This window comes from Panthera leo (assembly GCF_018350215.1).
Source record: "Panthera leo isolate Ple1 chromosome A2 unlocalized genomic scaffold, P.leo_Ple1_pat1.1 chrA2_random_Un_scaffold_54, whole genome shotgun sequence".
NCBI lineage: Eukaryota > Metazoa > Chordata > Mammalia > Carnivora > Felidae > Panthera > Panthera leo.
The window spans coordinates 123,389-146,090 of NW_024962217.1; the positions used below are offsets into that span (position 1 = coordinate 123,389).

Here is a 22,702-nt window from a genome sequence, read left to right on the forward strand (position 1 = left end):
TTAAGAAAACACCAAACTGCTGATCAAAGTGATATAATTTGGTATCCGCACTAGTAACGTAGGAGCCTTTCGATCTACAGCTTCACCAACGCTTTTTATTATTGGTTCTTTTGATTATAGCCATTCTACTGGGTGTGTAATGGTATCTTACTGTGGTTTTGTGTTTTCTTAATGGTAAGTGATGTCGATGTGCTTATCTGCCACCATGGATCCTCCTTGGTGAACAGTTGGTTCAAATCTTTTGCGCATTTAAAAAGTTAAAACACTGGGTCATTTTTCTTATAATTAAATTTTGAATTCTTTATATATTCTGGGCACAAGTATATGATTTGCAAATATTTCTGCCTTTGGCTTATGTTTTCATTTTCTTAATGGTGCTCGTTTGAAAAGCAAATGTTTTTAATTTTGATGAGAAACAGCTGCATTAATATATGGGCCTAAAAGGAGTCAGCCCTGCTGGCTTGATTCTGTGGACAGTGAACGTACAAATGATATAACACACATGCACACCACACACCAAACACACATGTACTGCGCTGCACACACACACATACACTGCATCACACACACCATGTACACATGCACACATACACATGCACTGCATCACACACATGTACTCGGTCACACACACACACACCGTATCTCACACTAAACACACACACACACACACACACACATGCACTGCATCACATACTATGCACACACAACCACACACGTGCATCACATTATACACATCATGCACTCACACGTGCAAACATGCAGTGCATCTCACACCAAACACACGCGCACACACACACACTGCATCACACACACCACATACACATACACACATACACCTGCACTGCATCACACAACGTGCACACACACACACACACGGAATCAGAGAATTGTGCCAACACAGAAGCAAAGGACTGTGAGAAGTTCCAGCTGCAAGGTGACACTGGGCGCTGCCCCAGGCCTGGATAGCGCAGATGGTGAAGCAGAGGGGCACCCGATACCTGCGGCATGCTTATTTTGAAGGACAGCTCTTTCCTCCCTGCTGGAACTTTTGGAATATTTTGATAGCGGTTCTGTGTCACATACTCATATGTGCTCAACTTCTTGAACACTAGAGAGGAGAAAGGCGGAAACAGGCAGTTACAATTACGCAAGCGGGCAGAGTGGCCCACAGGCCACAACCCGGTCTTCCAGGGCTTCCCCCCCAGGGTGCCGGGAGCTGCCTCCTAACCTGGGGCGCTGGGGGGCTGCTGCATGGCCACCCCGGGGCCCACCTGGCCTGTGGGAGGCAAGCAGTAGCTCGTCACAGCCCCAAGGCTGCTGGCGCCCTGTCCCAGGAACAGCTACCCTGCAGCCTTCCAGGCCCACAAAGCCAGTGTGGACCTGGATGCTGGCTCCGGCACTGTGGCAGAAGCACCCCAGGTCACTGAAAGGACATCTGAGACCCGAGTCTGTCAACAGACAGCACCGTCCACGAAACGGGTTCTGTGCCTGCTTCAGCAGACGCACCAATCCTCCCACTCCTCTCCCTAAAACCAACAAACACGAGGACAGATGGCTTCTAATTATTTCTGGAAAGGGATAAGGGCCACCCACAGAAGCCTAATTGCAGCTGGAAGGGCAGACGGAAGGTGGGCTGCCCCCACACCCGCGTGGAGCCCGTTCCCTTCCCTGGGTGGTTTGTACAAGGGCATCTGTCTGTGTTTGCTTTGGCTTCCTGATGAACTACACCTGGCTCTTACTGGTTCTCCCACCTCCCCCAGAACCTCTGTGAGGGCATAATTTGCATCTGGCCACATGCTCGCGAAAACACTAGTTCTCTGGCAGGGATTGCAGGGATGGCTGCCATCACCATCAGGTGGCAAGTACACACTGTGTGTTCCCCAGAGCTCACACTCGTCCTGAGTTTTGAGTAAACACCTTCATCTGACAGTAACGAGAGGAGATGTGGCTGGGGAGGGAGGCCAGAGTGCGGTGTGCACTGAATGAGTGTCTGCCGTGTCCCCTCCAGCGACACTAGGCATCAACACAGCAGCCCGGGGCCCCTGGTCTTTGGGATGCTCTGTCCCCCGCTTGTGTGGAGGCGGCTTTCCCCACACCCCTGCTGCTGGTACCAGACATCTGTGCATCTTCCTGGGAGGTCTTGCCCTCACCAATGCTGCACTCCACTCGTGCTGCAGTGTCAGGATGTCCTTCCCCCAAACTTCAAAGAGGCATCCAGCTGCCCACAGCTTCTGACAGGCCCCCCAGCAGCCCCTACCCCCCACCTCAGGGTGTTTGTGTCACGCCATCCCTTGGAGAGTGGGTGGCCCCAGCGCCTTGCACAAGAGGTGAGGGGCATCACTTCCATGACTGGGCTACAAAAGGCCGGCTGCCCCCTCATGCTGGAGTGTCCTGGTGGGAGGAGGCACCAGCCAACAACTCACGGGGAACTGAGGCCAGGAACTGGCCTGCCAACACCCTGGTGTTGAACCTAAACGTGGGTCCCAGTCGGATGAGACCACAGCCCTTCCTCACACCTGGCGGAAGCCTTGTGGCCGAGCAGGGCCAGTGGACCCAGCTAAGCTATGCTGAACCCATGACCCACAGAGACTGCAAGGTGATAACTCTGTTACTTCAAGCAGGGTAAGTTTATTATAACAATAGCTAATATCCCAACTTTTTCTGGAAGTCTGTGCTTTGCTGTCCAAATACCCTGTAAACAGCACCTTGAGCCATAAGCTCCGTGTGCATCTCCCTCCCCTACCCCCACAGTGAGTGTGGCACCACCAGCCTCCCTGTTGCTTGGGTTGGGGCCCTCTGGTCCCTGTGCCTGGATCTCCCATTGGCCATCTGTCCCGTGGACCTGTTCTCCAGTCTCACATCCGTCTGTCCTGAGTGGCCGCAGTGGACTTCTGGACCTGCCCAGCTTGCCACCTGCTGGCTGTACTGTATGCTGCAGCTGGGGCACTGTCCCCAAATTCACCCTTGTCCCCATTGGCCAGTGAGTGGAAGCTTTAGGATAAGGGCCTGGGCTGACCCACCTCTGGCTCCGGGTGCTGATTCCGGCCCTGGCTCTGCTGAGGACACTCCCTGTGCCAGACCCGCTCTGGCAGCCACATAGGGCCCCCGCTGCCACCTTCTCCCTTGCAGAAGCCACAGAGAGAATTCATGCCCTCCCCTGGGCCACTGCGTGGTGGGGCCTGCTGCACGCAGTGCCGCGTGGACTCCAGGAAACGGCCAGTGTCCCTGCAGCAAGCTGGGTCAGCAGATACCCTGTCGCTGGCTCACTATGTTTCATTGTTAGGACTTGGTGCTTCTCTAAATCCCCTGTTCTTTTTTTAATGGTGCCTGTTCCTGCCTCGCATGTTCTGCTCCCTTATCTAACTTACTCCTAGTCCCTCTCGTGTCCTCTGCAGGCCTCAGAGCAGAATGAGCCCTGCTGTCCCTCTAGGGGTGTCTCTTCCTGTCATTTGTCTGATGTGCTCGTTTCTAGCAGGGGCCGGCAGACCTTGTCTTGGGCCATGTGGGAACGCAAGGGACAAAGACTGGAGTGGGGGTCAGGACACATACTTAAGAAGAGGTGGAAGATGAACAGGTATCCAGGCAGCAGGAAGCTGAGGGCAGACAGCAGCAGGACGAACACCCCAATGCCCAGGACCACCAGGGCCTTCGTCTTTACAGGGAAAAAAGGAAGGAACAGCAGCCAAGTGTCCTTGGAGACACCTGCGGAGGCAAGGGAGACATGCATGCATCCGGCACCTGGGGCATGGCCAGCCCCTCCTTGGGAGGTGGGGGAGGGTGAGCAGCCCAAGGAAGCCCCTCCCCCACCCCAGTGTGTGCCCTACCTCACCCAGGTGCCCTTGCAGCCCCCTGACTGAGGTGGGTGTCACAGCCCCACTTTACGGGTCTGGAAGGTGAGGCTGGGAGAGGATAACTAAGGGTCCGGGTTGCAGAGCCTGACCCCCTGCCTGGCTGAACCCCCACCCTGTCCCAAGGGCCATGCCACTGTGCCAGGCCCTCCCCGTTCTCAGTCAGCCGCCCTCACAGGGAACTGCAAGGCAGTAGCCAGCGCCTTGGGACATTTCCAGGACTTGGTCATCTGGGCCCCAAGGGCTGTTGACACTTCCAAACTTCGGTGTGAGGAAAGCACTGAGGAATCTGCAGGCAGGCCCATGGAAATGGAATCCAGCTGAAATGCTCTCATCCCACCACAGAGTCTGGGAGGTACTGATTCCAGTCCTTTACGTGGCATGGAAAGTGGCTGCCAGGCCCGCTGTGTGCCTTGGGGGCTGCAGCGCAGTGTGCATGAGGCTGGATGTACCATGGGGTGGCTGGCCACATGCTTGTCCCCTTAGCCGGTGATGTCTTGATGAATTCCCACCAATGAGACCAAAGTGCCCCAGGGAACTGGCGGGTAAGCAGCCCCATGGAATCTTCTGGAACAGCAAACCCAGGAGATTGCCTCAGTCATCAGGCATTCATGTGCAGCACATCCACGATGGTTCTGGAGCGAGCAAGTTCCCAGAGAGAAGCACCTTCGGAGACCAGGCTGCCCTCTGTTCTGCCAGCGCGTGGCAGCGAGGGCCCAGCCGACGCCCACATTGGAAGGAAGTAAGGACACGTGCTATGGAACTCGGGTGCGCTGAGGCTGCTGCTTACCATGTGTGAGCCGCATTTCAGAGTGTGTTGGGGCAATGAGAGGCCCCGTGGCCGGGAGGACCTTCGCAGGGAATCCCCAGTGCCCACCGGTGACTGTTCTGAGGCGGCAGTCACCGGCCAGCCCCTCTGCTCAGGCCATGTGTGGGGAATGTCAGGAAGGATGGCAGGCGGAGGCCTCCAGCTGGTTGTGTGCAGAGCGCAGGCGGCTCTTCTGCTGAGCAGGGCCGGGTCTCGCTGAGACTCCCACTGTTCCCTTTTACCATGGAAATATCCAGGATGCACTCCGGAGCAGGTGCAGGTCAGATAGCCCATCCCACCAGGGCTCATCCAGCCCAGGTGCACTGAAGGCCTTGGGATGAAGGTGCACAGGGCATGGTGCCCTTCCAGGAAGAGGGCATGGCCGTGACGTGCTCTGGAGAGAGGCCTGGACCGGGAAAGGAAGCTTTGCTCTGAACCCTGAGGGCTGAGGTCCCCAAACACTCAGGACAGACACATGAGGTGCTCCGCTTGGGGTTCTCCCTGTGTCAGTGTCCAGGGCTGCTGTGACTGATGGCCATAGACCAGGCAGTTTCAACAGCAGAGATGAAGCCCCGAAGTCAGGGTGTTGCAGGGCCCGTCTCCCTCCGAGGCCATGGGGGAGGATCTGTCCTTGGATCTTCCAGCTTCTGGGGCTCCAGGCACCCCTTGGCTTGTGGCCATGTCCCTCCAGTCTCTTATAAGGATGTTTTCACTGGATCCAGGATCCCACACATTGCCAGGTAACCCATGATCATCTCAGGATCCTTAATCACATCTGGGAGGACCCTCTCTCCAAATAAGGTCACGGTCACAGGCCCGGGGTTGTGCAGTGATGGACAGACCTTTGAGGCACATGTGTTCCCAAGGCCAGGTTCCTGGAGCCGCTCAGCAGACACCTGCAGCCACACACCACCCAGCACCTTCCCCAGGCAGCCCTGCCCTCCCGCCCCACCCTGCTCCCTGACAAGACCAACTACTGGGTGATGGGCACGGGGCCCCAAACCTGCCTTCTGGTCCCTGGGGGACTGCTGCCCTCCTGCCCGGCCCCACAGCTCACCCAGCTAGGGGCGGGCCAGACTGACGTCCCCCAGAAGGAGAGCTTTCCCTGAAAGACAGCTGGAGGGAGAGGCTACCACCACGAGTGACCCGAGAGAAAGCAACGCCAGAGAGGGCCCCCCCGCCCCGTACCTTCATAGAGGGGATGAGTGCGCAGCACCTCCGGGTTGACTGAGTACTGGATGAAGATGTACAGCAGGATGCTGATCAGGCAGAGCAGGCTGGCCGAGGCGGAGACCAAAGAGCAAAAGAAGTACCTGCGGGGGGCAGAGCCAGACTCAGGGCTGGGCAAGGTGCCCCTGACCCTGAACCCAAGGCCCAGCCTTCTTCCTGTCTCCTGGCACCCGAGCTCCCCAGGGGATGCCCTGAGGGCACCTCCAGTTTCTGTGCCCCCCTCCCACCCCCACGCGGCAGTGAGAAGGGCCTGGCCTGGCTCCCAGGTGGGTACACGGAGGCTCCAGGCGGGTCGGGCTGCCCGCAGCTTCCTCCACACGCCGCCACTGCTCACCAGGGCTCTGCCGGGTCGGGATCAGGACCACCACCCCTGCCCCCCATGTTGCACGGGATCCTGGGTGCTGTGCTTCATCCAGAAGCATGGAAGCCCAGCAGGTCGGGGAAGCAGGGGTGCTGGGACAGGCGCCTGGCCGGCCAGCGGCCCACAGTGCATCATCTCCACACACCCTCCCGGGGCCTGTGCACACTTCTGTGCACAAGTGACATCTTGTGCTTTGGCATTAGACCAGAATCACTCCTGTCCTCTTGCCTGTGCTCAGGACACAGAGAACAATCTAACCATCAAAAAATTAAATTCTGGTCAGCAATTCTTGGAATAATCTTCTGCTGCAAGGTCTTCCTTTGGGCTTTCTACCGTGGTGATATTTAAGGAAACTGTTTCTTTAGCATTTTCAATCTTCAGCAGTGTCTTTTATCCAGCTGAAATTTATCTGACTCCATTATTCTTTTCCAGAACATCTTGAGGTTTGTTTTTGTTTTTTTAACACATCTTTAGGCAGAGAGCTAAAACGAGAATGTCCTCAAAGGGTCATGTGGATGTGGAGGGCAGCCTGCATTGTGGCCCCTTGTCAAAGGCCCTGGAGGGCACATGTCCTGTGTGTCCCCGAGGTGCAGGGGGCACAAACCTGGCCCCACACCTGGCTCTGGTTCCCAGGGAGCCTGTGGTGTGCGGTGCAGCTGTTCCAGCCGACGGGCCCACCCCGCAGCAGAAGGCCCTCGGCCATCCGGTGCTGCTGGCACCAGGCCAGAGGCGGCCCTCCCGGCAGGGTGAGGGCCAAAGCCTGTCCAACTGCATGTTCGGGGCCAGAAACGTCGCTGTCGTCTCTGACTCCTGCGTCTGTGGTGCCTCAGCGCCCAGTCCGGGCACTTCCCCTGTGAAGGCACGTCCTCTCAGGAGCTTATCACACTTTGCCAACTGTTTTGGCCAACTCGTCTTGTAAATGTAGTCATTTCCTCTTGCTTTCTCTGCCTGACGGTGGAAGGGACAGGAGGGAGTCTGGGACTCCACGTGGACAGGGGTGGCCATGCCCTCACCAAGACCCCCGCGCACATGGTGCCCTCCCTCACTTCTGCACACACTCCTTGCTGCTGCCACTGCCCAGTGGATAGGAGGGCTCCTGGGGCCCAGCCGTCCCCACCAGGAACTTCTGCAGCCTTTTGTGCCCGGAGGCCACTGTCAGGACCTCGGAACTCCACCCTGTGTGCCCTGTGGGGCCCGGTCAGCTTGGTCCTCCTCAGTGGCAGGGCCACACACCCTCGCCCATCCCAGACAGCCGACCAGACCTCAAGGCGACCAGCCTGTGGCACCAAGACCTTAAGAGGAGCATCTGGGGGAGAGAAGAGAGCCCTGCTACCATGAGGAGGCAGCCCCCCCCACCCGACTCCAGCTGGCCTGGGGCTCCTCCTCTGTAGTGGAGAGGGCGAAATTTGTCAAATTCTCATTTGACTTTTCTAATGATGACGGCTTTGCATTTCCTTCTGCTCAAAGCAGCAACGCTTTTGAAGCCTGAACAAGTGGAGCATTTCTTGACTGGGCTGCACGGAGCATGGCCCTCCTGAACCAGGCTGCCCGGAGCACAGACCACGACGCTCCTGGACCGGGCTGCCCGGAGCACAGACCACGACGCTCCTAGACCAGGCTTCCCAGAGCACAGACCACAACCCTCCTGGACCGGGCTGCCCGGAGCATAACCCTCCTGGACCAGGCTGCATGGAGCACAACCCTCCTAAACCAGGCTGCCCGGAGCACAGACCACAACGCTCCTGGACTGGGCTGCACAGAGCACAGACCATGACGCTCCATGACCAGGCTGCACGGAGCACACCTGCTATGAGTGGTGGGTGAGCAGTGGAACCCCTTGCAGCGCCATGAGCCGGCGAAGGCCACTCTGAACTAGCTGGGGGAGCCCCTGCGACTTTCTTGGCCACTCACAGCCTGGGCCCTAGCACATGGGGTCCTGGCAAAGCCCGTGCAGGACTGAACACCTGCTCCCAGTGCAGCCTCGACCCACATCCTCTGTGCTCTGATGGCCTCCCAGGAGAAAGCGCCCGGGTCCAGGCCAGCGAGCAGGTCAAGGACAAGTCAGCTCAGCCTGAGCCCCTCTGGATGGGGCTGGGCCTCCACATTCGGAAGGGGCTCCAGGCCAACACATTTCAGAGCCAGACAAGGAGAACAGAAAGACGTTAAGGACCGCTGTGCTGGGGACAGCACGTGACTCCCCCCACTGCCTGTGGCCCCCACCCTCTTACCCATGAGGCCCCCAGCCTGCAGGACCCCTCTCTCCAGGCCCCCTCACCCCTTCCCCTGACCAATCCCCCTCCCTCCCCCAGTCCTTTCACCTTCTCCTTCCCTAGCACCCCACCCCTCCCCCCTGCCAAGGACCTCCTCTCTCTCCACCGGGACCTCACCCCTCCCCACTTCGAGGTCCCTCCTCCCTTCCCCACCCCCGGCCCCTGCAATGCCCTTTTCCCTCTTCCCTGCTTGGTCTCCCTCTCCCTCCCCCAGGACTCTGCCCCTCCCTCCCGGACCTCCCCCTCCAGCCCCTCACCTGTAATTCCTGCCCCCTACACAGTTGTTAAGCCATTTGCAATGGTGGTCAAAGTCAGAGACACACTTGTTGCAGGCCCCACAGTGTTTAGCCTTCTGGCTCCTAGAAGGAAGAATTCACATGAGCAGCCTGTGCGGGAGGAAGACAGGGTCAGAAAGGAGAGACAGGTGGCAGGGAAGACCAGGCCCCAGGCGGGTTATCTTCCCTCAGCCACGCCTGCCACACTGTGCCACCAGCTCCCATCCTGAGCCACAGGCCTCCCTCCCAGGCTGCCTGCTGAGCCCTCAGGGCTCTGACTAGCCCAGGTGGGGTTCCGGTGGGGGGGCTGGGACTCATCTGAGCCCTTAGATGGGTGAGGGGTCCTGCATGTCTCAGGGCCACTGCTGGTCATTCAAGGAAAGCAGCACCGGTCAGCTGCGTGAAAACAGAAAGGCCGGGGCAGGAGACCTGCCTGTGCACAGCACGGAGAGGGGATGGGTCCACACGGCAGGGGCCGTGCCCTCGGGGCTGCCTGCTCCCACACCCTGGGCACTTACACGGCGACCTCACACAGGTGGCAATATTGGTTCTCGATGACACGCGTGTGTTTTGATGGGTCAAAAGTGGGTATGGGCTTCAAGTATTTCTTGAGCCGTACGTTGGTTTCAGCAGGATCGATGGAAATTCCAAGCAAGTGGACCACGAAGTGGAAACAGAAAAGCCCACCAGTCACCTGGGCGTGAGTGTGTCAAGGAACGTGCAGGCAGGCCTGGTCAACACGGCGAAGGTGCCCGCTCAAACTAGAAGCAGGACCCTGGAGGCGCCTGCTTACGGCCTGAGGGTGTGGACCCCGCGCTTCACCAAGGCAGCAAGGGAAGGCCTTCAGGGGCCAGCGGCCACCACGCTGGGTGCCGAAGTCGTGAGGGTTCTTTGGGCAGCAGAGATGCTCAGAGCACGTGCGTCGGGGGAAGAAGACGGTGTATCATCAAAAAATGAAGGAGGGGAGCAGGGAGGGCTCACACGGCCAGTCTGCACGGTCTGTCTGGGTCCCATCTTGTTGTCTCTCCTCGCCCCTAGGCCCCTCAGGCTCTCTGGCACCCACTCCCGCCGTGGCACCCAGGGTAAAACCAGTCCCCGGGCTCCCACCCTCATCTTCCCCTTCGGGACCAACACACTGTCTGTCCCCTTAGAAACCAAACAGAAGAGGTGGAAGCCGCCTCCCTGTCAGCCCTGCCCTGCTTCCCAGGACCAGTGCTGAATGGGAGGGTTCAGGGTTTACAGGTTGGGTTCCCGGGTGTGGTAGGGGGAAATGACCCAGCCTGGGAGGCGAGGCCATGGGTGCACGGGGTTCTGCCGGGATTTGACAGGGGTGGGGGTTCGGAGCAGGGGGTTGGGGCTACTGCTCAGTCCTGTGGGAAGCCCTTTGGGGGGGTCCTCCTCAGACCTGCCAGCAGCCTCTGCTTCCGCCTCTGAACAGCCTGGAGCTGACAGGCGGGGTCCTGCCTCCACAATGCACTAGCCTGAGTGGGAGGCTGCTTCTGGCCCAAATCGCTCATTCCTCCCTCGCCCTCCAGCCTCTAGGCACCACGTGCAGACCCAGGGCTCAGGCTGCCAGATGAAGGCATGGAGGCGATGGGGACCCAGCCCTGCTGGGGGAGGAGGGCAGGAGGAGGGCAGATGAGAATGAGCTGAGGGCCACGAGGATCAGCCCAGGAAGCTGGTGCCCAGGCCAGGGGTGAATGGAAGGGTGGCTGAGAACCAGCCGGGCCCTGGGGGACCTGCACGGGGGCACGAGACTGACCAGATCCCTCAGTGCCACATAAGGGTTGTGGTGACACCAAGGCCCTTCCTGTGGCCACCGGACCCTGCAGGGCTGGGTAAGGCCTGAGCCTCCCCTGCTCTGCTGTCCCATTCAGGGTATGGGGCCGTGGCCGGGTGGTCAGGGGTCTGGTCAGGCTTTGCCATCACAGCTGGAGACACCAACACAGTGCTGGTATGCCATCTCCCTGCACCTATTCCCTGAAGCCTGAGGCGCTGGCTGGAGGCAAGCACTGTTTGTGTGGTTACTGGGGCAGCGGGAGCAGGTCCTGAGCAGAGGGGTCCGGCCCAGGACAAGAGGTGCAACAGGAAGGCCCCTTCCTCTGTCGCATCAGAAATAGGCAGGCAAAGTATGGGGGAGGGACTGAGGCGTTGGGGCCCTTGGAGACATTGTAGGGGCAGCGTGGTCTACACTATAGCCTCAAACTGGAGGCAGCAAGGCCCCTGACCTGAGCCTGATTTTCCCCACATGTCCCAACCCTGCAGGTGCCGTGGCCAGGCCACTCCCAGGACGTGTTCCCCAGGAACAGAGGGGCAGCCCCCTGCCATGTGGTAGGCAAGCCCTCTTAAGCACGAACACAGGTTCATGACAGGTCACCCGTGGGAGTGACACGGGTGAGCAAAAGGCCACCGCGTTTTGCCTGGCCGTTCACACCATCAGCCACTTGGCTGAGAAGTGTCAGCAGGTGGGCACCACACCAAAGTTCTGCCCCCACATTCAGATGCCCTGGTTATGGGTGTCTCTCAGGTTGCAGATAATAACAAAAGTAAAAGGGACAGGGTAGGAGGTCTCCAGATGCAGAAGGCCAGGCCCTGCCCTCGAGGCCTCATCCCTTAGAGACAATCTGTGTTTGGTAAACACAGCTCCGCCAGCCCAGGACACATGCCCTCCTGACCTTCCTTTTGGGTCCTTCAGGTTCTGCGGCAGGAAGGGGTGAGGCGCCCCCCAGAGCTCCCACCACCCGCCACCAGCCCTGCAGTCACTGAGGCTAACCTAACCAGGGGTTTTGCCTGGCCATGGCGCAGGCCCTGGGACTAAGACGGGTCACATCAGAGGCCAATCCCTCAGCACAGGGACCCTCTGGGCCCTTCACAGGGGCAGGGCGGTGGGGGAAGCTGGCCTCTGAGGTCAGCAGGGAACCAGGGGTCCGCCTCCTCTGCTTTGTCTTCTGGAGGTGCAACCGAGACCTTGCCTTCCCTCCTGGGGCAGCAGCCCCTGCAGCGCCGAATGACGCTGGCGCCCCCCCGGTGGCCAAGCGCTTCGGAGCCTGGGGGAAAGGAAGCCAGCCAGAACCTGAGACTTGGGGCCAGCCAGGGGCTCCTGGGAGAAAGGGTGTGCAAGTGAGCTCAGGGCGCCCTCTGGGCCCAAAAGCAGGTGAGTTCTCAGAGTGCTCCCTGCACAGAGGACATGAGGCAGCTCGAGAAGGCCCCAGAACAGGCTGAGCCACAGCGAAGGGAGAAGGGAGACAACGGATTAGAACCCAGAACGCAAACAAACCCACGGTCAGGGACGGAGGTTAGGATACAGATAGAGGGGAAGCTGGAGGCTGCAAGGAGGCCAGGAACCTCCCCGGAGCTGGCCCCTGCCGACACTGAGGGCTTCTGGTCCCAGAACGAGAGAGGGCTCCCTCTCAGAACTGGGAGATGTTTCGCTGTGGTGTGAGTCCCAGTGAGAGTGCCATTCTGACCAGGAAGTCGTGGGTCGGGCACTGCAGGCCTTTGTGCTGGGACAGAGAGAGGAGACCCCTTGCCACATGCAAAGCGTGAATTGTGACTGGATTCTGGATTTAAAAAACCCGACAAAGCAGGTTTTGGGGACCAGTGGAGAAATCTACAAGGCTGGCCGACTTCTGCCCATCCTCTTGTGTGTGAAAGACACAAGTTACACGGGGTGATGTGGGGCGTGGGATGTTGGCTTTGGAGGCCCCACCTAGCGTCGCCAACCCTGGGCCACAGGCCTAGAAGTGGGGCAGCTGCATTCAGACACACAGGACCCACATTCCCGGCTCTGTGCCGCTGGATCAGACACCCTGAGGGCCCCACAGGGGGAGGCCGGCCAGATCAGGGGCTGCGTGGCGCTGGGCAGGGGGCAGCAGGCTTGCACATCAGGCCATGGGGGACGCCCAGGCTCACTGGTGGGGTTGGCCAGCGGTGGCCCCCGGAGCACGGATGCGCTGGCAGAACTGAGGTCCGTCACTCACAGAGTGAGGTGTGAGGAGGGGGCTAGGCTGGCGATGCCCGCCTGGCCAGGGGAGGAGCACTCGGCTGCACCTGCCACGCTCCACCACGGGGCCTGCCCGTCAGCCCCAAGTGCGTCCCTGATGCCTGCCTACCTGGCCTGAAGCCTACTCTGGTGACATGTCTGGAACCTCCTTTCAAGGCCACCACGGGGTTCACAGTCCCCACTGTGTGGCTCCTAGCAGCTGGCAGGTTTTCTCTCTGGCCTCGGCCACTCCAGGCCCGGCCAACACCCTCCACCAGACTCACTTGTTGCAAGAAGGGACACGGTTATAATCGGTGTCTTCCTTGCACCCCTGGCGTGGTTCCCCCACCAGCCAGCCTGACCCACCCCACTGCAGACCTGCAGACAAGTGGGGCCTGCATGGGGCACCCCAGACCCTGAGAACGAACGCCATGTGAATCCCTGGGACTCAGCCTTCAGTTTCTGAGCCAGCCCTGTGACCCCTCTGCGACCCTTTCCTGTCGTCCAGGCTGCCTGCCTCACCCCAAAGACCCTGGACCCCAGGCGTGCTCTCCCTGCACTGACAGCAGGCAAGCAGCAGACACTCCTGTGCTTTTAGCCCCAGCCCCAAGCCAGTGAGCCACACAGAGAACAAACGTAAGATTTCAGGCAGCGTGGCCATGGCGGGTGTCTGGGGTAAAGAGGGGGAGTGGGGTCGCAGAACAGGGTGCGGACCCGTGGGTGACTCAGGTGTGGGGGCTGGTAGGCATGGCAGGGCCCCGAGCCAGATCTGGGGCAGGGCCCGCGGGGAGCCTCCCTGGGACAGCAGGCACTGCTCCCACAGTGAAGGATACACCATACATGATCAAGTTCCAGTTAGGTGGCAGCAAGGGGACGAAGATACAGAAGTTGGTGAAGGCCAAGATGAACAGTATGATCCAGGCCACCACCTGGAAGGTGTGCAGGGGCCACGACCAGCCATTCACTCTGGACCAGTGGCGGGGCGAGGCCGGTTTCCTGCTGGCTTCCCGCAGGGCCCCTCTCTGGCACCAGCTGCACAGATCCATCTGCAAGACAGGTGGAGGGCCACCCCCACCCCCAGGGACACCGAGGAAAAGGTTGCAGGAAAAGCAGACCCTATGACCACGCGACACTTCTGTGTGCTGAAATCCTCAGGAACTCTTCTGCAAGTTTCCCTTGAGGACGATCCTGCTCCAGAACAAAGGCCTGCTGACCAAGGGGCTTCTGGGGTCTCTGGGCACTCTGGGGACACCCAGGTCGAGCTGAGGGGCTGGGAGGGAGCCGTGGCCACTTCTGGCCAGGTGTCAGTCCGTTGGAGAAGGTGAGCCACATCACAGCTGCCCCCGGCAGAGCCGAGGGTCCTGCGGACTTTGCCTCATTAGGGCGGATTTCTGCCACTCTTCTCCGGGTGTGGGGCCAGGCAGGGCTTACCTGATCAGTGAGACCCCTGGGGGACCACAGAGACCATCCCACATGGACGGCGAGGCCAGCACCCCGGGGGTTGGAGCACAGAAAGGCACCCTGTGTTACAAACGACACAATTCCCGCACGAAAACAACATTTGGATGGAAGTACCGGCCAATGGGAAGGATGCTTCTGAAAACCAAACCCCATAAAACGGGGAGCTGGACTCTAGGGTGTAACCACAGACCTTGGCACAGGGAGGTGAAGCAGGGACGTGGGAGAAATTGGAAGTGCCATGGAGGATGGCAGTGGAGACAGCACTTATCTTGTCGAAGGAACGAGGGGGTGCGGAGAGGACACGAGGGCACAGGGAAGGCACGGGAGGGCGCATGTCAGCCCAGGAGCCCGAGGAAGGCAAGGGTGGGCCACATCCTACGGGGCTTCCCAGGACAGAAATGGTATCACTGACATGTGGAAACACTGAGGTTGCAGCTGGCATTGGATTTGGTAAAACTTGAAACAGAGCGAGTTTTCAAGTTCTGAAAGTACTTTGAACCCGAACAGAGACAGCCAAAGTGTCACAGGAACATGGGACCGAGTGCGCACGTGTGGGGGCACCGCAGTAGCACTCCTCGGAGGCCCCCCGAAAGCTTCCCTGCAGCCAATCTCAAAGTGGCACCAAGAGCAACACTCCACGGAGGGTGAGCGCAGCCTTGGTCCCTGGGGCAGGACCACAGCACCATGAGTGTGAGGTCACAACCACGCACACGGCCCAAGTAGCCGCAGCGGGAGGTGCACACTTACCCAGTCACCAGGAGTGGCTGTGGTGGGCGCCACCAAAGTCGGGCCCCACAGGCTCCGTAGTCACGTGGGCTCTGGTGAGCCGGGGGGTCTGGAGAGAACAGCTGCAGGTGGTAGCAGGGGCCTCGCCCCGGGCCCCCTGGTGGGGCAGGTGTTCGGCTCCAACACCCCCTTGGATCTTCTGGTTCGGTTTTTCAGTCTCAGAAGATTCCAGCAGTTCTCACCAGGACAAATACACAGTTACCAGCAAACGCACGGGCTCCTGACTCCTGCTGAGACCAGACGGCACAGTTAACGTGGGCTCCGTGTGTGCACAAGACACCCGTGCGGACACGTCCATCCACGTGCTCACGCTCACACACCACACACGGAACACACGTGCACACGCAACACACCTCACATACCACGTACATGACGTACCACACACATACACCATAGAGCGCATATACATGTGGAACACACACCACAGAGACATACACATGCACCACACGTACAGCACACACACAAGACACACACGCAACATAGACACACACCACAAACACACACACACACACAGCATAGGCACGCAAGATTTCTCGACTCATTTCTCGTTCCTCACCTTTCTCGTGCTATTTCCTCGGCCTGGAGCCACGTCGTTCCCCACCCCCTCCGCCAATGGCCATCTCTTGCCTTTGGAGCCTGTGCTGGTGTCACTCCCTAGACGACCTCCTAACCACCCCCCCACCCCCACCAGATCTGAGCCAGGCCCCCGTCTACTCCTTCCGCAAATGCCAGGACTGTTCCCCTGGATTCAGCCTGCAGGAAAGGAACCTAACGATCTCCCTCTTGGGCAGACTCGGTGGGGCCTGGGTCCCCTCTTAGCCCAAGCTCAGTTCCTGACATTCGTTTTTCGTTACTCCTAAGGGTTTAGTCCAGGTTTTGGTGTGAGATGTGTTGGAGCCGCAATGCTCCCACAAGGCCGTCGTCACCTCCATGTCCCCAACACAAACATGGCCGACTCACAGAAGCTTCGAGCAGAGGCTGCTGCACTGGCCCAGTGTGACTGTGGACGGTGACCCTGCCCCCTGCCAGACAGACACCGTCACACCATGCTCTCTGAACAGGGCGTCCTGGGCGCACCTGCGTGTTTATGATATCATAGCCTGGCAAACGTGACCTTCTGAAACCTGACACAGGTCCTGACAGCCCCTGAATCATTATTTCATTCTGTGTCCTGCTTGGGGATGCGCACAGGTTGTGCTTCTGAGTTCTCTGGTCACAGTAGAAGCAGGAGACACCTACCTCACTGGGAGACAGAACCCGCTCCACTTCCTTCCTGGTTAACAGTCCAGGCAGGACTGAGGATGACAGTCTCACTCGGCCCAGGCCTGAGAAACAACAAAGGCCCAGTTGCCGTGGCAATGATGGAGCCCAAGGCGCCTCATAAAGCCAGGGCCGGCCCCACCCTGGGGCCCCCACAGCCAATGGGGGGCAGGGCGGGTCCAGCTACAGACACCCTGTAGAGAAGGCCCGGGGCCCCCACAGCCAGCTGGGGACACCCTGCAGAGAAGGCCCCCGTGGCCAGGGCAGGGCCAACTTCTGGTCTGGGTCATTCTTACATCCAGCCTGACTACCTGGGCTTCCACGTCCTCAACACGTACCCCCTTTGGCCCAACACACCATGCGGAGCGATCTTCAGGAGCAAAGAGTCCCTGGGGATGATAGGGACGCTGATCCTGGCAGCTTTGTCTGACCACAGGCGGGCGAGAGGAGATGGGGCCCAGGATGAGGGGCCGCAGGGAATGAGGGTGCTGGAGGCCGGTGGCCGGGCGGGGGAGGGGAGAGCGGCTGCCCCTTATGGGCCCTGCACACCAGCACCCGCCTGTGGGCAGTCCCGGGCTGGGGCCCGCACAGCTCTGCGTGCTAACCTCCACCTGGAACCACATCCCAGGGAATCCCGTGCCCAGGCCTGCCAGCCACCACTGTCCACAGCGCTACCCTGGGCCAGGCCAACATGCCACCAGAGACCCAGGGCAGACGACAGGCTGCTTGACCAGGGTCTCAGACCCCCAAGAGCCCAGCCATCGGCACAGCAGAGGCCGTGGATGGTGGGAGATGCCAGTAACTGAACACAGTTCAAGTTCAGGGCAGGGCACCCACCAGAGTGCAGGCCTCCCACAGTGCACTCACTTTTGAGCCGCCACGTCTGACACGGCATGTGAGTGCTGGCTGTGAGGCCACCACTCCCACTGGCAGAGCTCAAGCTGCGGCAAAGTTTAGTCTTTACAGCGCTTGAAAGTGCTTTTCGGTAAATGAAGACGAGCAAGTTCTCGGCCTTCTGCATAGAACGGGCTTCCCCAGATACGCCTGTGTGCAGGCTGCTGGCCCCTCGCTGGGGTTTTTTCTGGGGCCTGTGGCCTCAACCCCTCCACTCGGCAGACCCTGAAAGAGGCACCAGGGAGTGGGGCAGGGGAGGCACTACCCCAGGGGTCCCCCGAGTCTGCAGGTGGTCGGGCCTCCTGGCTGACCTGGAGCCACGGTGACCTCAGCCACTCACACCTATGAGAAATGTGCCTCCAAAAGAGACATCTTCGCTCCATGAGAAAAACTTCAGAAGCTACAACACTAAGAAACAGACTAAAAACCAGAGCCGTAACCCCCGCCCGGGACAACCAGGACTTTTCCCACGCACAACTGCATGCCCTAAAGTTCTAATGGGCCCTACTCTGTGCTGTGGGCCCCACTCTGTGGGCCCCACTCTGCAACCCACTCTTGTCCCCTCTACTGCAGCCCAGTGTCCCCTTCCCTCAACACAGACTCCCCCCTAGTTTTAGGGTGCACAGAGCACTCCACCGAGTGTGATCCTCAACCTGCCTGACAGGAAGGTCATTCACAAGCTCTGTTACGGGCCTGCTGCAATCCCGCTGCGCACACACCTAAGCACCCAACCCCCAAAGGATCAGCACTGGGGCTAGGGGCAGGGATGGCGGAGGAGTGAGGTGGGAGTGCGGGACAGGTAGGCGCTGGCACTCACGTGCATACACACAGGCACCAACACACACACGCCAACACATGTGCTCACACGTGTACGGGCATTGACTCACACACATGCTCACACACGTGCTCACACATGCACTAGCACAATGTGCATGTGCACACCCGTGCACCAGAATAAACATGTGCACACGCGTGCTCACACATATGCTCACATGTCACACGTACTCATGTGCACACAGATGCACATACGAGACTGCACAAGCGTGCAACACTCACACATGTGCACACTCTCCATCTCACTGGTCTTGTTTGGAGTGTGGCTTCCCACAGAAAAGGCAGCAAGTTGGACCCCCATCACCTGGCACTGTCTGCCCAGACAGCCCCTTCCTGGAGAGTCAAAAGCATGGTTGAGGTGCTGTGGTGCTCCCATGCATCCGTGGCTGACACGTGGCCACTGTGGCTCTGAGGGACACTCCCCCTCTCAGGCCACCTGCCCCCAGTTATTCTGACCACCAAGAGCACCTGTGGGTTCTGACCTGGATCCTGCCAGCTTCCTGGGGCAGCAAGCCCAGGGAGGCGCCCCAAGCCCCAGGTCCCCCCTTCACGGCTGTGTGTGACACACCCAGGAAGGAGCAGCCTGACCGTGGGGTCTGTCCTCCTGGGGACTTGCTCCTTTGCTGGCACCTGCCACGGCTTCCTGACGCCTCAGCTATGCAATGTTTTGCTCCCCTTCTCCTGAGGTTCCCAAGGCGCCCTACCAGTGCAGCAGGCAGTGGTAGCAGGGCTGGCCCACCCCGTGGCACTTGTGGGCCGGGGGACGTCGTGCTGTCCACTGCCTCCGTCACACATACCCCCTTCCCCCAGGATTCACTCTGCCCTGTGAGGTGACAGAAGCACCAATCTTGTTTTGTTTTAATATTTTGAAGTTTATTTATTTTGAGAGAGAAAGAAGTGTGCGCACGTGCGTACAAGTAGGGGAGGAGCAGAGGGGGAAAGAGAGACTCCCAAGCAGGCTCCGCACTGTCAGCACAGAGCTCGACATGGGGCTTGAACCCACGAACTGGGAGATCATGACCAGAGCCAAGATCAAGAGTGGGACGCTTAGACGACAGAGCCGCCCAGGCGCCCTTCCAATTCTGTTTTCAAAAAGGAAGCCACCTGGAAGTTGTGCAGGGTGGGTAAGAGAGACACACTGCGGGCGGAGAACGGGGCCAGACACAGAGTAAACGCGAGAGGGTGAGCAGCCGGAACGGACGCTGCTGACCTCCTGTGACAAAGGTTCTTGCTGAAAAGTCACTTGGAAGTGGATACTTACAGGGGCGCCTGGGGGGCTCAGGGTGGTTGAGCGTCCGACTGCGGCTCAGGTCATGATCCCACGGTTTGTAAGTTCCAGCCCCATGTCGGGCTCTTAGCTGGCAGCTCGGAGCCTGGAGCTGCTTCCGTTTCTGTGTCTCCCTCTCTCTCGGCCCCTCCCTCTCTTGTGCTCTCTCTCAAATATAAACGTTGAAGAAAATTAAAAAAAACAAACAAAGAAGTGGACACCTATGGGGCTGCAAACAATTACATGCAATCGCTCTGTATTTTATTGAGACCTCTACATTTTGCAAATGTAAACAAGCATCCAGTAAACACAACCAGATTAAAAAAGTCTATGGACACAGCACATCACTGTCGTCAGGGGGCAGTGTCAGCTTCCAGCAGAAGGCAGGCCTCGCCCAGCACAGAGCCTATCCCAGGCCAGGAGGGTGCAGCCCCACCATGACCTGCTTCGGAAATGTGGGGACTGCGGGGAGGGCGGGCAGGGCAAACAGCACACAGGACCCTCAACGTGGGCATCTCTTGCCTCCCAGGGGGTGCTCGGGAAGGAAGCTGGGGCAGGATGGTATGTCCCGGCCAGCCACAGAGAGGAGCTTTACAGATCCCTCAAAGCTCAAGAGACAAAGTACAACGGCTCAACCCCACCCGGTCACACACCTGTATGTGTGCTGTCCACTGTCCAGGATTCACGGGGCTACCCACAGAAACACGGGATCCGCGTGTGGCTGACATGATGCCAGAGACACCTCCCCACCTCCCCGGGGCTGCTTCCCGCACGCCAGAGGGGACAAAACGAAAGTCTCTGTCTCACGACAAAAACTCTGTACACACAAATAAAAAAATAAAAAACTAACGGAAGTCTATCTATAAGGCTAGCTCTTTGCAGAGGCTGCAGGTTCTGGAAACTGAAGAAATTCGTATGGGTCGTGGGTCACCTCTGGCTGCTCCCCGATGCTGAGGCCAGAAGGACTTCCTGCAATTGTGGGAAAGACAGGTGTTCACACAGTGGATCCACACACACGTCGCGGTTCACACCAGGCCGAAAACGTGTCCTAGTGATGGCGGTTAGTGAAACCACAACTCAGCCATAGAGCCCGCTTGTTACTCAGCCAAACCTCCACCATGGACGAGCACCCCCGAGCCCACAACGTCAAGACGTATTTCGCGAGCCCGACCTTCTATCTGGGAACTACAACAGCAGCATGGGGAAGTAAGGGAGTAAATTCAAGGAGCCAGGAAGCGTTTGGTTCCCTTCCTGGTGGGACTGAAATCCCTGTGGGGCCCACACACCTGCCCGCTCTGTCTCAGTAAACACAGAAGGCCCCAGGCCACCTGCTCTCCCCTCAGGGCCCCGGAGGATCGACACACTCGTTGACACTCTGTGTTAGGACTAAAAACGGGAATGGCAGAAAGAAACAAACGTTCCCCGAGTTGAACTCAGTGTCTGAGGCTCGTTCTGCCCCTTCCAAGGTCCCTGGGGTGTAGCCAGCTGGGGCTCCTCATGACGCAGGGCCGGCCATGTCTCACGGCCACTCCCCACGATTCCTAACCCCAAGTGACTTCCACTCACACGCTTCAGCCCCGTGCAGCTGCCCGACTGGAGGGCGGTCTCAGCGCCCCAGGGGCAGGGGCACCCTGCAGAGGGAGCAGCCCACAAAGTCCCGGGGCCACCTTACCCAGGTGGTGCTGGTCCCTATTGGAGGGGGAGGTGTTGGACAGGGAGCTGAGGTTGGAGGACAGCTAGAAGGCTCCACGCTCTGCCTGTGCCTCGTGTAGGTCCTGCAGAGGCGTACAGAGACACAAGCAACCAGGAGAGGAGGGAGGCTGCAGAGCAGATGACTGGCAGGCCTGACGTCCATCCGCCGGTGGGCAACATCCCCACTACGGGGCGAGCCTGCCTGCAGCGACCCTGTAACACACGCCACTTCTGGGAGGGTCCTGCTCGCGAGGCACCCCAGAGATGGAGCTGGTGACAGGACCCAAAGAGAGCCTGCGGGACACGAGCTCTGCCCAGACACCCCTGACGCTACCTTGCCCCCTGTGAGAGCCGGCTGATCCTGTCCCGAGCCTCGTCAGCTGCGTGCTCCACCAAGGCCAGCACGTGCTCCTCTGCCGTGCTGTCAGTCAGGCTGCAGGCATTTCCTTCCGGCTCAAACGTGCAGCTGCGAGGCAAGAACACCACACACGTCACCGGGGCATGTGCTGCTCCCACCTCACCACGGTCAGTCCCTACCACTCCCCAAGGTCACCATGGGCTGGGAGCAGGGGCACGAAGTACTCCTTGGCCCTGTCCTCATGGCTGTAACTGCAGCAATACGCGAGGCCTCCACGAACAGCAAGGGAGACCCGAACGGCCGCTGGAGGTGTCTCGTGTCTCAGCTGCACACCTGAGTCGATCTAAGAGCAACCTGACGGCAACCTCACTACTCACAATGTCATTCGAGGCACCGTTGGAAAAAGAGGCAAAGCTCCATGGAGCGTGGAGACACCAGAAACAAGGGTGAGCAGGGAGCACAGGTCATGAGGCAAAAGGGGCATCCCGAGGCTTCGGCAGGTGGCCTCAGACCCCACAAGAGAAGAGCTTTATTTGAACAGCCAAGGGTCGCTGGGTGCAGCACCCAAGGGATGTGGTCTCTCCTGTGGAAGGTTCCAGAAGCATATGGACAGATTCCATCCAAGGAGCTATGGGAGCAAATTCTGCCTGCAGATCCCAAGCCTGCAAGAAGCTCCCCCCCCCCCCCCCGCCCCGGCCCAGGGTGGATGGCTGCAGGAATTGGGGGGCCGGGTATGATGAGAATGAAGCCCCCCCCCCAAAGCGTGTCACTTGCCTAACACAGTCCAGCTATGTCCCCCGCTCAGGGACAGCCAAGCCAGGCCACCAACAAGTGTCCTGCATAGGAGGGAACTTCTTCAGAGTGAAGGGCCAACAATCACTGCAACACACATATGGGAACAGCAGTGTCACACCTGGAACAGAGCCTGCGTATGGCTGGCAGGGGCGGTCCAGCCCTTGTGCCCCTAGGTCCGTTAGCGTGACAAGGCCCGGCTGGTCCAGGTTGCCGGCCAGCTGCCTGGAAACACCTGAGACCAGAGCTCACACGCAGCCTCTGGGGACCAGGCTCCTTCCAGCAGGTGGCGGGGGGGGGGGGGGGGGGGTCCACGAGCTACTCCGCAGACACGGGCGCCAGCACAGGCTCACCCTCACTCACATTCCTGAGGTGCATTTCCCGATACCTGATAACTTCTCTACTTCCTTTTGGATTTCTTGGCAGTTTCAACTTGTACAGGTGCCGCTTCAGGAACGAGCTCCTCAAAAGCTGTGTCTTCGTTGCCCAGAAGATCTGCCGGCTGAGAAAAATCCATGTCCTGCATAAACGACATGCTGTGCTTCAGAGCTAACAGCCGCTCCTAGAATCAAAAAGGACAGAGC

The 22,702-nt window shown here is 59.2% G+C and overlaps 1 protein-coding gene across 1 annotated transcript in view; it reads right to left on the reverse strand.

Moving 5' to 3' along the window:
* The window catches only part of LOC122212707, a 39,876-nt gene extending 22,574 nt beyond the window's left edge, over positions 1-17,302 (reverse strand). The window contains exons 1-9 of the mRNA XM_042926668.1: positions 17,149-17,302; positions 16,639-16,707; positions 14,983-15,160; positions 13,608-13,806; positions 9,311-9,486; positions 8,775-8,876; positions 5,845-5,969; positions 3,550-3,702; positions 999-1,108 (exon numbers count right to left, since the gene is read on the reverse strand). Of these exons, the coding sequence (XP_042782602.1) occupies positions 999-1,108; positions 3,550-3,702; positions 5,845-5,969; positions 8,775-8,876; positions 9,311-9,486; positions 13,608-13,806; positions 14,983-15,160; positions 16,639-16,707; positions 17,149-17,302 (1,266 nt within the window). The remainder of the gene's footprint in view (positions 1-998; positions 1,109-3,549; positions 3,703-5,844; positions 5,970-8,774; positions 8,877-9,310; positions 9,487-13,607; positions 13,807-14,982; positions 15,161-16,638; positions 16,708-17,148) is intronic.
* Between the last annotated feature and the right edge of the window lie 5,400 nt (positions 17,303-22,702).